We start from the raw sequence: 12,196 nt of genomic DNA, 5'->3' as shown, positions 1-12,196 counted from the left end.
GTGGCATTTGTGTTGATTAATAGCATTGGGTTTAAGTCCCAGCGCTTCCACTTCCCATCTGTGTAACCTTGGGCAAGTCGCCACCTCTCTGAGCCTCAGTTTCCTCATATATAAGAAATATAAGAAATAATAAAATACTCTTCCACTCGCCGAAGAGGTGTGTAAGAAGTTGATCAGATAACGGACATGAACTGACTCAGAAGGAGGAAGGCACACATGAAGCTCTCAGTAAGGGTTGCTATTATAAAAATACACCCGCTTGTGCAGCCCCATGACTGTTGCATCTGCTCTGCCACTTTTCTGCATGGCTAGCTCCTCAGAGAGATGTCCTTGGGCGTTTCTTAGCTCGATATTGCCACCTCCTCCAGGGTGGGACCTTGATGAAGACAGGAACCAGATTGTTTATATCTGGAGCCTCAGTGCCCAGAATAGAACCTAACACAAATGAATGAATGAGTAGTGAAAGCTCCAACACACCAGCCAAGCCTTCCTAGCCGCCATTCTTCCCTCTCTTCCAGCCATTCTGCAGGCCTCTCCAGGGAGGTCCTAGGCCTGAGGAGTCAGGAGTGCCCTGGCAGCGCAGGGAAAGAGACAAGAAGTCATTCAGGCACACATCACCAAATGTTTATTACCTGCTTCTTTTACCTGCACCCCCAATCTTCCAGGCCAGGATAGGAACATATATGACACACACACACACACACACACACACACACACACACATTCATCCAGAGACAGGTCAAGATAGGGGCCTGGCCCTAGCCAGTGTTGCTTAGTGGTTAGAGTGCCAGCTCACACACTATAAAGTCACAGGTTCAATTCCCGGTCAAGGACATGTACCTGGGTTGTAGGTTCGATCTCCAGCCCCAGTCTAGGTGCATGATGGAGGCAACCAACCAATGTGTTGATGCGTCTCTCTCATATAGACGTTTATCTTTCTCTCTCCCTCTCATTCCCTTCCACTCTTTCTAAAGGAAAAAAGAAATCAATGAAAAAAAAAATCCTTGGGTGAGGATTAACAAAACAAAACAAAACAAAACAAAACAAAAAGATAGGGGCCTGAACATGGCTGCCTAGAGCTGCCCATGCTGCCTGCTCTCCTGAGCTTTTGTTTTTCTGTCTAAAATATGGAGGTTCAACTAGTCCTCCTTCAAAGAATGAAATGGCTTTTGAGTTTTCCAAGGAGGAAAGGAATTGGTATTCATTCATTCATTTATTCATTCAAAAAGCCACTTGCCTGGTTTTGAATCCCAGCTCTACTGCCTCCCAGCTGTGTGACCTTGAATAAGTTACCTAACCTCTCTGGGCCTCAGTTTCTCATCTATAAAATGGAGTTAATGGAGAGGTTTTGTGAGGATTGCATGAGTTAAAGCGAAAGTGATTACACAACCCTAGGCACTGAGTGATAAATAAGGCATTGCTATTATTATTCATTTAAAAGCATACACGTGATAGTTCCAGGGTCTTATTATGTTTCAAGTTAGCAACATCCCAGGAAGGCAGAGGCTATCGGTGTCCTCATTTGACAGCAGAAGAAGCTGAGCCCAGGGTGTTCAGCAGAGCTGGAGAATGACAATGGGTTGCGGACACCTGAGACATCTAACAGCAGAAGATAAGGATTCTGGGGACTATTCTGCCCCTGGCAGAGGGAGGCTGGGATAGGGAAGGAGGACTGGGGGAGGTTCCCGAGGCTCAGCGGAAGGCATGCTGCTGATCCAGTGCTTCCAAAGCTCCAGGTCACTGAGCATCTGCATGCTCCCAGGCCCCAGACACCACCAAGATCTCCATTGTCACAGCTTGCGGTCCAGGGGAAGAGACAGATGGGTGACCCGGTGCGATTGGCGCTACAATGGGACTCAAAAGCAGCTGTGGGAGTCCAGAGGAGGCCTGGGGATAGGGGGGTGGGGAGGAGGAGATCAGAAGAGACTTCCTGGAGGAGGTGATGCTAAAGCTGAGACCCAAAGGGTAGACAGGGCAGATGGGGCAGCTAAACCAGCTCAGCACAGGCCAAGAACACAGGCTGAGAGTTTTGGGGGTGAGTTCCACTCATCCCAAATTCCACCAAGCCCCACACTGCCTACTGCTGCCCCAGATAAACACACCCAGAACCAGCATCAGGGAAATGTAAAACCTACTCCAGCTTATTGTGCTCCCAGATACAGGCTGGAACCTCTTTCTGGCCATGTCTGACAGAACTTCCCGTGATGATGAAAACATTCTGCCTCGACAGTGTCCAACACTGTTCCCATGAGCCACATATCACTATGGAGCGCTTAAAACGTAATAGCGTGACTGCTATGGGTTGAATGAATGTGTTGAAGTCCTAACCCCAGGTTAGGACCTCCAATGAGGCCTTACTTGGAAAATAGGGTCATCGCAGATGTAATGAGGTAAGGTGAAGTCATACAGGACAAGGGTGGCCCTAAACCAATATGACTGGTTGTCCTTCTGAAAATGGGGAGATTAGGACACAGACATACACACAAGGGGAATGCCATGTTACATGAATGCAGAGATGAGGGTGATGCATCAGCAAGCCCAGGAACACCAAAGATTGCCAGCAAACACCAGAATCTAGGAACAGATCCTCCCTCGTGGCCTCAGAACGAACCAGCCCTGCTGGCATCTTGGCCTCAGACTTCAGCCTCCCAAACTGCGGCAGAAGAAATAAGCGTCTGTGGTTTAAGCCCTGTCACGTCTGGTACTTTGATACGGCAGCCCCAGCCGACCAAAACAGCCAACTGAATTTTAAATGTTCCTTTCATTCTAGCTCATGATAGCTAGCTGCGCACGGCCAGTGGCTGCTCTGTTGGGCAGAGAGGTAAACGGTTTCAAGTCCCCAAACCCCCATCCTGCAGCGGAAAAACAGACGCGGGGGCTCCCCGGAGAACTCGGTGAGACAGAGCAGGAAGACCCTGGCTGGGTCCCGGGAGGATGGAGAAAGAGAGCTGCCTACCAGCCAAAGGGGGTCAAGTACTGAGGGTGTGCACCTGCGCTGTCTCATAGGCTGCTTAAATGCAAATGGGTTCAAAGGTCAGTTCTTCAGTTTCACTGGCCACTTCCCGAGTGCTCAGCAGCCACGTGGCTTCCTGTCCTGACTAGATGTAGACCCTTTCACCATCGCCAGCCGGGGCACACAGATGCAATTCACTGTGGCAAGCACTGAGCAACAAACCTCACGCAGTGGGTTGTGCTTGCCACCAGCCCATTGCAGGGGACAGGGGGGTGCTGTGAGTGCTGAAGAGAACTCTAGAGAGTAGGCAAGGCTCCTGAGGCGAGGAGAGCCAGGCCACTGCCCTTTTGCTGCCCCCGGACTGGGGTCCCAAGAGATGCAGAACCTAGAGGTGGAGGAAGAGGCTGCCAGGAAACCAAGATGAGAGATGGGGTAGGAAAGGGGAAGTGAGCGAGAAGGGGCGGGTGTCAACTGTCACTGTCCCCACCCGCCCGCCCTGGTAGCCTTGTATTGCTCAAAGACTTTCAGAAGACTGGGCCGGTTACACACAGGTGTGTTCACACACCCCGCCCCCCCAACAAGAGGCCTGCCACAGAGGCACAGCACATGCTCATGGGCACAAGCCATTCTGTCCCCGCACCTCTCTCTCTCTCTCTCTCTCTCACACACACACACACACACACACACACACACATACACACACACACACACACACACACACACAACCACCTGCCTTCACAACCACACCACGACCACCACCACCACCACCAAGTACACAGACCCAAGGCCTTCCCTGGCCACTGACATGCCTCCTTGCAGGCTCCTGGCCGCCCCACCGCCCTCATGCCCTCCTCCCTCTGCAAACACATGAATAAGAGGGAGGCACAGACATCTCATACCATCATTGAACTTCCATGTTGTCAGGGCATCATTTCCACAGTCTGTCCCTGTTGCCCGGGAGCCCCACTGAGACTCCCAGGACGGAGCCCGGGTTTCCCAGAATCACACAGGAACCGGGGCGTGCCTCGTCACCCCGTTTGTCCCCATTCCGGGGTGCCCTCTGTTCCGATGAGCGCGTGCCTCTCTGGCATCAGCAGACGTGGGGACCGTGAGGAGGACCGCGGGGCCTTGGGACCCCTGGCTGGCTGCCCTGTTCCGTCCTCTCCCTCCACCTGCCTGGTGCCTCCCTGCCTGCTCCCAGGCCCCTGGCCCACCCCTCCTGGGCCTCGCCCAGGGCGGGAGGGGGGCCTGCGTGGGCCTGCACCTGGCGGCTGGACCATCGTCCCCGGCCGTGGCTCAGACGCTCCTCACGCTGGAGATGCTAGTCAGGGGCTCCCGCATCCGAAAGCTGAGCGGCCGGGAGCCCCGAAAGCTGTCCCTGGGCCTCAGCGAGCTGTCCGTGGTGGAGGCTCCGGAGTGGGCCTCCACGGCCCGGGCCAGGCAGTCCCCGGGCCCCCGCAGGCCCAGCCGGAGGCACCCGCAGCAGAGGAAGCCCAGCACGGCCCGGCACACCTCCCGGCTGCGGAAGGAGTAGATGAGCGGGTTGACCGCCGAGTTCAGCACGGCCAGCGCCAGGATCCAGTCCATGCCCCGCAGGTACTCCTGCGCCCAGAGGTTGGAGCCGAAGATGTCGGCCAGCAGCAGGCCGAAGAGGGGCCCCCAGCAGACCACGAACGCCACCAGGATCATGAGCACCGTGTTGAGCAGCCGGCGGGCCTTGCGGCGGCAGGGGGGCCGCGAGGCCTTCTGCCCGTTGGCCCGCACCACCCGGAAGATGGCCCCGTAGAGCACCATGATGGTGGCCAGGATGCAGGCGAAGATGACCACGCAGAAGAGGATGTAGGCCTTGGAGTAGAGCGGGAGCAGGCTGGAGCAGCTGGGGAAGGAGCACACGCAGTTCCAGCCCAGCAGGGGCAGCAGGCCCAGCAGCGCGGCCAGCAGCCAGCACAGCCCGATGAAGCCCAGCACGCGGCCGCGCTTGGTGTCGCCGCTCTCGGCCACCGGCCGCACCATGGTGGCGAAGCGCTCGCCGGCGGTGAACAGCAGGCTGAAGGTGGATGCGGCCAGCGCCATGAAGAGCACGCCCTCCCGCAGGAACCAGTGGGCCGGCGCCAGGTGGAAGGTGCGGGCCCCGGACAGCAGGACGTTGACCAGGTAGGCCAGGCCGGTGAGCAGGTCGCTCAGGGTGATGTTGACCAGGCAGTAGTAGACCCAGCGCCGGGACCGCATGCGGGTCACGATGGCCACCAGCACCAGAAGGTTCTCCAGCACCACCAGGCAGCTCATGGCCACGAAGAGCCCCTGCAGCACGCCCAGGCCCCCGTCCCCCGGCGAGGCCCGCCCCGTCAGCCGGCCCGAGTGGTTGTAGTGCAGGATGATGAGCTGGCTGTGCCCGCCGGCCGCCAGCTGCCAGCAGGCGTCGGGGGCCTTCGCCGGGGACCCCGTAGCGTTCATCGTGGTCCCCTGGGGCAGACTGAGGCCCGGGGTGGCTGGGCCCGGGGCAGGGTGGAGCTGCTGCCTTGCCCGGTCTTGGTTTCCTGTTATTTGAAATTTCCTGTTATGTTCGAGGTACCCCCAGGGTGGGGGTGAGGCCTGGGAGGGGAGGAGCATCTCAACGGTCCGCTCCCACCCCGGGTCGGGCGGAGGGCGCTGCAGCTGCTCCTGCTCCAGACCCCTCCTTCGGCCCCTTCTGTTCCTCGAAAGCCCAGGGAGGAGGGGCCCCAGCGGGAGGGAAAACGCACCCCCCAAAAGCGCTTGCCACCCTTCCCAGCTAGGGGGGTCCCTCCAGGACCCAGCTATTCCTTCACTGTCTTCCCAACGGCTTCACCTGTGCCTGGCACACAGCAGGTGCTTAATAAGTGTGTGCCAAGTGACTGCGCACTCACAGGAGCACGAGCACCGCTGGCCACTTCGCTCAAGGTGCGGACGCCCCCACGTTATCCCCACGACAGACCGGTGGCTCGCCCACCCCAGAAGAGGGCACAGAGGCCGAGGGCCACCCAGTGGGAAGGGACCACCTACAAACACACAGGGTTCTCCAGGGCCAGCACCCAGCGTGGCAGAGTTTTTAGTTGCCCTTTTGTTGTCTCTCCTGTCCCCTGAGCTGGCCCTACGAGGAGCAGAGCTAGGGATCTCCACCCAGGACAGCCCCTCACTTTGGGGGAGAGGGGCTCACAGGAAATATGGGGGCTCACCCCATCCCCATTCCCACCCATGTCCACCTGACCCGGCTCAGGCTGACCCAGGCGGAGATGGCTGAGGACTGAGGTGTGAGCACCTGAAGAGGTGAGGCGCAGTCCTGCCTGGGTCTCCAGGGGGGGGCAGGCTCCCCTGCCCGGCCCACAGGCGTGCCCACCGAGGTGGGTGGGCAGGAGCTCGGGGAGGTGCCCAGGGGACCGTGGCCCCTGCCCGGCACCTCTCCCGGGGCTCACGGCTCAGCTGTGGGAGCGGAGCCATTACAGGGAAGCTCAGCTCAAGGTGTCGCCTGAGGTGACCAAGCAGTAACGGATCTGAAAGGGAGGTTTGGGGAAGAGGGGCCGCGCAGGAAGCTGAGTAGCAGCTGCGGTTTGAGGCTCGGGCGGGGTGGGAAAGGCAGCCAAGTCTTTCCCAGGACCGCCCCGCGCAGCAGGACAGCGGCCCTCGGTGCTGGCCTCCCCGGGGACGGCCTGCCTCGTACACATTAACAGAGACACACGCTGGGTGTTCCGAGACTCAGCCTGCACCCGGGAGTGAATCCTCATCCCAGGTCCGGGATGGAGCTCGCACCCCAGGCTGAGCCCTGGGCCCAGGTTCAGCTCCGATCCTAGACTGAGCTTTGAGCTCAGGCTGACCCCTGACCTTGGATGAGCCTTCAGCTGATTCTGATCTTCACTCACGACCCTGAGTGAGACCCAGCCCTGGGCTGAGCCCTGATCCCAAGATAAGCCCCAATTCTAGTGGAGCCCCAGCCTCCACTAAACTCCAGTCCCCGCTGGGCCCTGATCCCTGGCCCAGAGAGCAGATCCAGGACAGGAGCACAATGCCATGACCGAGCAGTGTGACTGGCACGGCTGAGCTGTCCAACAACGGCCTCTCCGGTGAATCGCTTGCTGCCTGGGAGAACGGCCACACCCACACACATCATACCTGATCTAATCTTACGATAGATGTCTGTGCTGTGAGCACAAGCCCCCTCTAGAACCTGCCCTGAAGCCACAGCTCTAACCACATGCAAGTTAACACAGAGACGGTTATTGTTGTTGTTTGTTAATGAAAAATATTATGTAGCACCCCACATGCCTATGCACAGCAGACAGGCTGGTAAATTAGGCTGCCCCCGCAGTGGAGCAGCAGACAGCAGTGAAGGAGAACAAGGACAGCCTCGGTGAGTGAACAGAGCGATCTCCAGGCCATCTTGTCAAGTTGGCTTAGGTCATTTGGTACGTGTTGTGTAATAAAGAAGGGAGGGTAAAACATACACATCCTGCTTGTTTTTGCAAAACAAACACAGGAGAGAAACCAATGAGGCTGGTAGGGGGATCGAAACTGAAAAGAGGGAATGATACCCTCTGAGTACCCCTCTTTACATAGTAGTTTTTAAAAACTATATATATTTTAGAGACGAAGGGAGAGGGAGAGAAAAGATAGAAACATCAACGATGAGAGAGGATCATTGATCGGCTGCCTCCTGCACTCCCCCACACTGGGGATCCAGCCTGCAACCTGAGCATGTGCCCTGACTGGGAATCGAACCATGACCTCCTGGTTTATAAGTCGACGCTCAACCACTAAGCCACGCCAGCTGAGCTTTACATAGTTTTTAAACTCAGTAAATGCTTGCTTTAGTCAACAAGGATGGAGAAAAGGAGCTTTAAGATGGGATAAAATGGAAAAGAAATGATCATGATTGCATTTAAAATGAAAAGCAAAATCACACACAAATGCAAAGGAACCTGCCCATGCAATCTTTGGACACAGTACTTGCTCTAAAGACAAAAGAAACTGAAAGGGATTTTGAACTTGTTTAGGAGATCTGCTTTCGGGAGTGGTATGGGGGTAGTGATTCTAAAACCATCACGTGTGCCATGGGGCTGAGCACAGTAGCAAGTATTGATATTAAGAGCCAGGTCTTCACTGGGGGAGAAGAGGTGACAATGGCACAGGGGAATGCAGAGGAACCCCAAGAGCAGGACTGAGTGTCAGCGTGGCCCTCGCTGGTCTGGCTCAGTGGATAGAGCATTGGCCTGTGAACCATTACAGGGCTGGACTTGTGATTTAAACAGAAATCTGTTTCCTGACTCTGTCCACTGGAACTACTCCATAGCAACGAGAGCATCAAACACCCCGATCTTGGCTTCTGACTATCATCCCCTTAAAAAAATGAAATAAAAAAGGTAGTGAGGCAGGGAGAGCACAGGCTGAGCCTGGAACCTGTTGGTGTGTCGGAAAGTAAGAAAGTGCTCTGAGAGACAGGGACCTGTCACAGAAAGGCAGGAGCCAAACCTGGAGCTACCTGAGCCCCAGCAATGAGTGACCTTACAGTCAGAGAGGAAGGAAGTAGATGGTGGAGGCCAGGGCCTAGGGGAGAGGGAAGGGCCGTTAGTGCTTCATGGGAACAGTTTCAGTTTTACAAGATGAAAAGTTCTGGTGATGGGTGGTGGAGATGGTTACATAACCATGTGAATGGCCCTAGTCGGCTTGGCTCAGCGGATATAGAGCATCGGCCTGCAGACTGAAGGGTCCCGGGTTCGATTCTGGTCAAGGGCACATGTCTGGGTTTCAGGCTTGATCCCCAGTAGTGGGTGTTCAGGAGGCAGCTGATCAGTGATTCTCTTTCATCATTGATGTTTCTATCTCTGTCTCCCTCTTCGGTCCTCTCTGACGTTAATAATAATAATAATAATAATAATAATAAGATGTGAATGAACTTAATGACACTGAACAGTACATTTAAAATGGTTAAAATGGTCAATTTTATGCTATGCATATTTTACCACAATAAAAAAAATTAGAAGAAAAAATATTTCCATATAATCCAACATTCCACTCTTAGGTAGCTACCCAACAGCAGTTAGAAAAATCACTTTTTCTGTAATCGTCATAGCATTAATTGGCCCAGGAAATAATCAACAATAAATGCTAAAATTATTGGATGGATCCCTGGCCAGTTTGGCTCAGTGGATAAAGCATCGGCCAACAGTCTGAAGGGTCCCGAGTTCAATTCCGGTCAAGGGCACTACATGCCCAGGTTGCGGCTCGATCCCCAGTAGGGGGAGTGCAAGAGGCAGCCTATCAATGATTCTCTCTTATCATTGATGTTTCTATCTCTTGCTCCCTCTCCCTTCCTCTCTGAAATCAATAAAAATATATTAAAAATTACTGAATGGAATTTTGTTGGGGAACAGGATATCGACATAATCTCAACGTATTTTCCTACAGAATACATATCAATGACAGAGAGAAAAATATCTTACTCAAGAAACCCTTGAATGTCCCCTTGAGACAGGCCAGCAGGCCAGGACAAGTGGCCTAGGAGACGGAGACAGACAGCTAACCAAACTGGCCGAGCAATTTACAGCAGATCCAGAGGGTCACCTGCTGAGAGAGAACATCTAGGCCTCAATTGTAGTTCAGCTCCAGGCCCCGACAAGCAGTCAAACCCGGTGGGTGACACCAGGGACCAGCTGCAATGACCAATGACCCCCTGCCCTGGCACTGACCAATCAGTGGAGACCACGACCCTGAAGGAGCACACTAGAAAACTGATGAATATTTTCCTAAAACTCTGCCCTGAGGACCACCATCCCCCTTACATTCCCCCCTGCAAGAGAGAGATAAAAACCTCAAGACAACGGACCCAGCGCACACTCTCCCTCTCAGGAGCAGCCCCCACTGCCATTCCCTTTCCTCTTCTTCCCCCACGTCTGCCCCCACAGGCCTGCATCTCCTAAATTCTAAAGGCCCCCAGGAGGCTTGCAACCAGGGAGCAATGGACAGCGGTAGCTTGTGCCAGGCTAACCCCTGAACCTGTTCCCAGCCTCCTTCCTCGGACTTCCCAGAGAGCAGGACACCCAGCCTAGGCCCTCTGTTGCTCTTCTGTGCTAAGCCCTTTCTTGTTTCGCTGTCCCCAGCTTTAATGAACGTTCCCTCCTAGTCATCTGGGACTTGTATTGTTAAATTTTTCCTGCACGAGTCAAGAACCCACACATTACCAGCCGGCCCTAGGCACGCCCGCCAAGGGCTAGGCCCCTTTGGGTAACAGCCTTCACCAAGAGACCAAGTCAGCATCACTGGAAATGCAGTAAATGGTCTCACACACTGAGGAGGCAACAGCGCTTCTTCTGTGATATTCCCACCAAGCTACACAACCTGCATCAGGTCATGGGAGGCATCAAACAAGCCCTCACCGAGGACGGCCCACAGGACAATTGGACTATAGTTCTTCAGAGTCAAGGTCATGAAAGTTCACGAAAGACAGAAAGGCTAAGGCTGTCTTGGATGAAAGGAGACCCAAGATGCATGAAACTAAATGCAGTGAGTGGGTCCCGACTGGGTACTAGAATTGGGGGAAGTGCTATAAAAGACAATATTGGGGAATTTTCTTATGAGCTGTATTAGAGGATATTATTGTATCAATGCCAGCTGGCGTGGCTCACTGGCTGAGTGCTGATCTATGAACCAGGAGGTCAGGGTTTGACTCCCAGTCAGGGCATATACCTGGGGTTGTGGGCTTGCAGGAGGCAGCTAATCAATGATTCTCTCCCATCATTGATGTTTCTATCTCTCTCTCTCTTCCTCTCGCTGAAAGCAATAAAAATATATTTAAAATATATATTATTGTATCAATGCTAGATTTCCTGAATTTGACTATTGCACTCTGCTTATATAACAGATTTTTTTCCCCCCATAGGAAATACATGGTGTTCTGGAGTAAAGATGCACCATAGCTCCAACTTACCCTCAAATTATTTAGAAAATTAAGGAAAAAATGTCCATATTCTCTATGGATTATATAATATGCTTTTAGATTTTGTTTATAGAGAAATATAAAGCAAAAGGTTAACAATGGGCAGACCTAGCTCAGGGGTCAGCAATTTTTTTCTGAGAAGAGCCAGAGAAAATAATTTCAGCTTTGAGGGCCAGACAGTATCTGTCAAAACTCTGGCCCCCATAGGAAAAGCTGCCATATGTAAATGGGTGTGGCTGTGTGCCAATAAAACTTTATTTACAAAAACAGCAGAAAGCTGATGGTTTGCTGACCCCTCACCTAGATGAAGGGTAGATAAGACTTCATTGCAATCGTTTTTGCAACTTCTGTAGGTTGAAAGTATTTTCAAAATAAAAAGATAAGTGAAGAAAATATGGATTTCTTAACTTTGTGGTCAGAGTGTCGTCTCTAAATATCTCCCGTTAAAAGGAATCAGGGCTCCTGGGAGAAATGGCCAAATGCAGGAAAGTACAGGAAAAGACGAAAGCATCCCGCTGTGCCAGAGCTATGGCCTCTAAAGACCACAGGGGTCACGTCAACAGGACTGAGGAGCCAACTCAAAGAGGTCCCACTGGCCACAGGCCAAGGAGAGGCAGGACGGATCCTGCCCAAGAGCCCTCAGAGGGGGCAGGGCCCTGCTGCCGCCCGATCTCACACTTCTGTCCTCCAAAACCGGGAGCATACATTTCTGTTGTTTTAAGCCACTGATCGGCAAACTCATTAGTCACCAGAGCCAAATATCAACAGCACAACGGTTGAAATTTCTTCGGAGAGCCAAAATTTAAAAACTTAAACTTCTTCTAACGCCACTTCTTCAAATTAGACTCGCCCAGGCCGTGGTATTTTGTGGAAGAGCCACACTCAAGGGGCCAAAGAGCCTCCTGTGGCTCGCGAGCCGCAGTTTGCCGACCACAGTTTTAAGCCACCCAATCTGTGGCACTTTGCTACAGCAATCCTAGAGAAAATATCTGCCCAGCACTCCTCAAAACTGTCAAGGTCGTCAAAACCAGAAGTCAGAGAAACCTCACAGCCAAAAAGAGCGTCAGAAGATGGGACCACTAAGAGCCATGTGGGGTCCTGGGAGTGAAGAAGGATAGTAGGGGGAAACTGAGGAAATCTGAATAGAGTATACATTTCAGTTAATAATGTGTCAGTATTGGTTTATTGGTTGTAAAAAAAAAAAAGATATCATATTAATGTAAGATGCTAACAGTAGGGGTCTTTGGGTGCAGTTTTATAAGGCGACTCTGTACGACCCTCACAATTTTTCTGTAAAT

At 53.1% G+C, this 12,196-nt stretch overlaps 1 protein-coding gene across 1 annotated transcript; it reads right to left on the bottom strand.

The window, feature by feature from the left end:
• Nucleotides 1–545: 545 nt before the first annotated feature.
• On the bottom strand, nt 546–5,663 carry S1PR4 (sphingosine-1-phosphate receptor 4). The gene has a single exon (XM_084884388.1). It carries the CDS (start codon nt 5,561–5,563, stop codon nt 4,250–4,252), a length of 1,314 nt encoding a protein of 437 aa, XP_084740514.1. The 5' UTR covers nt 5,564–5,663; the 3' UTR covers nt 546–4,249.
• Nucleotides 5,664–12,196: the final 6,533 nt, after the last annotated feature.

This window comes from Pipistrellus hanaki (genome assembly GCF_964339955.1).
Source record: "Pipistrellus hanaki genome assembly, chromosome: 5".
NCBI classification, from domain to species: domain Eukaryota; kingdom Metazoa; phylum Chordata; class Mammalia; order Chiroptera; family Vespertilionidae; genus Pipistrellus; species Pipistrellus hanaki.
The sequence above is the reverse complement of the archived record's forward strand: the minus strand, read 5'-3'. Positions and strand labels throughout refer to the sequence as shown.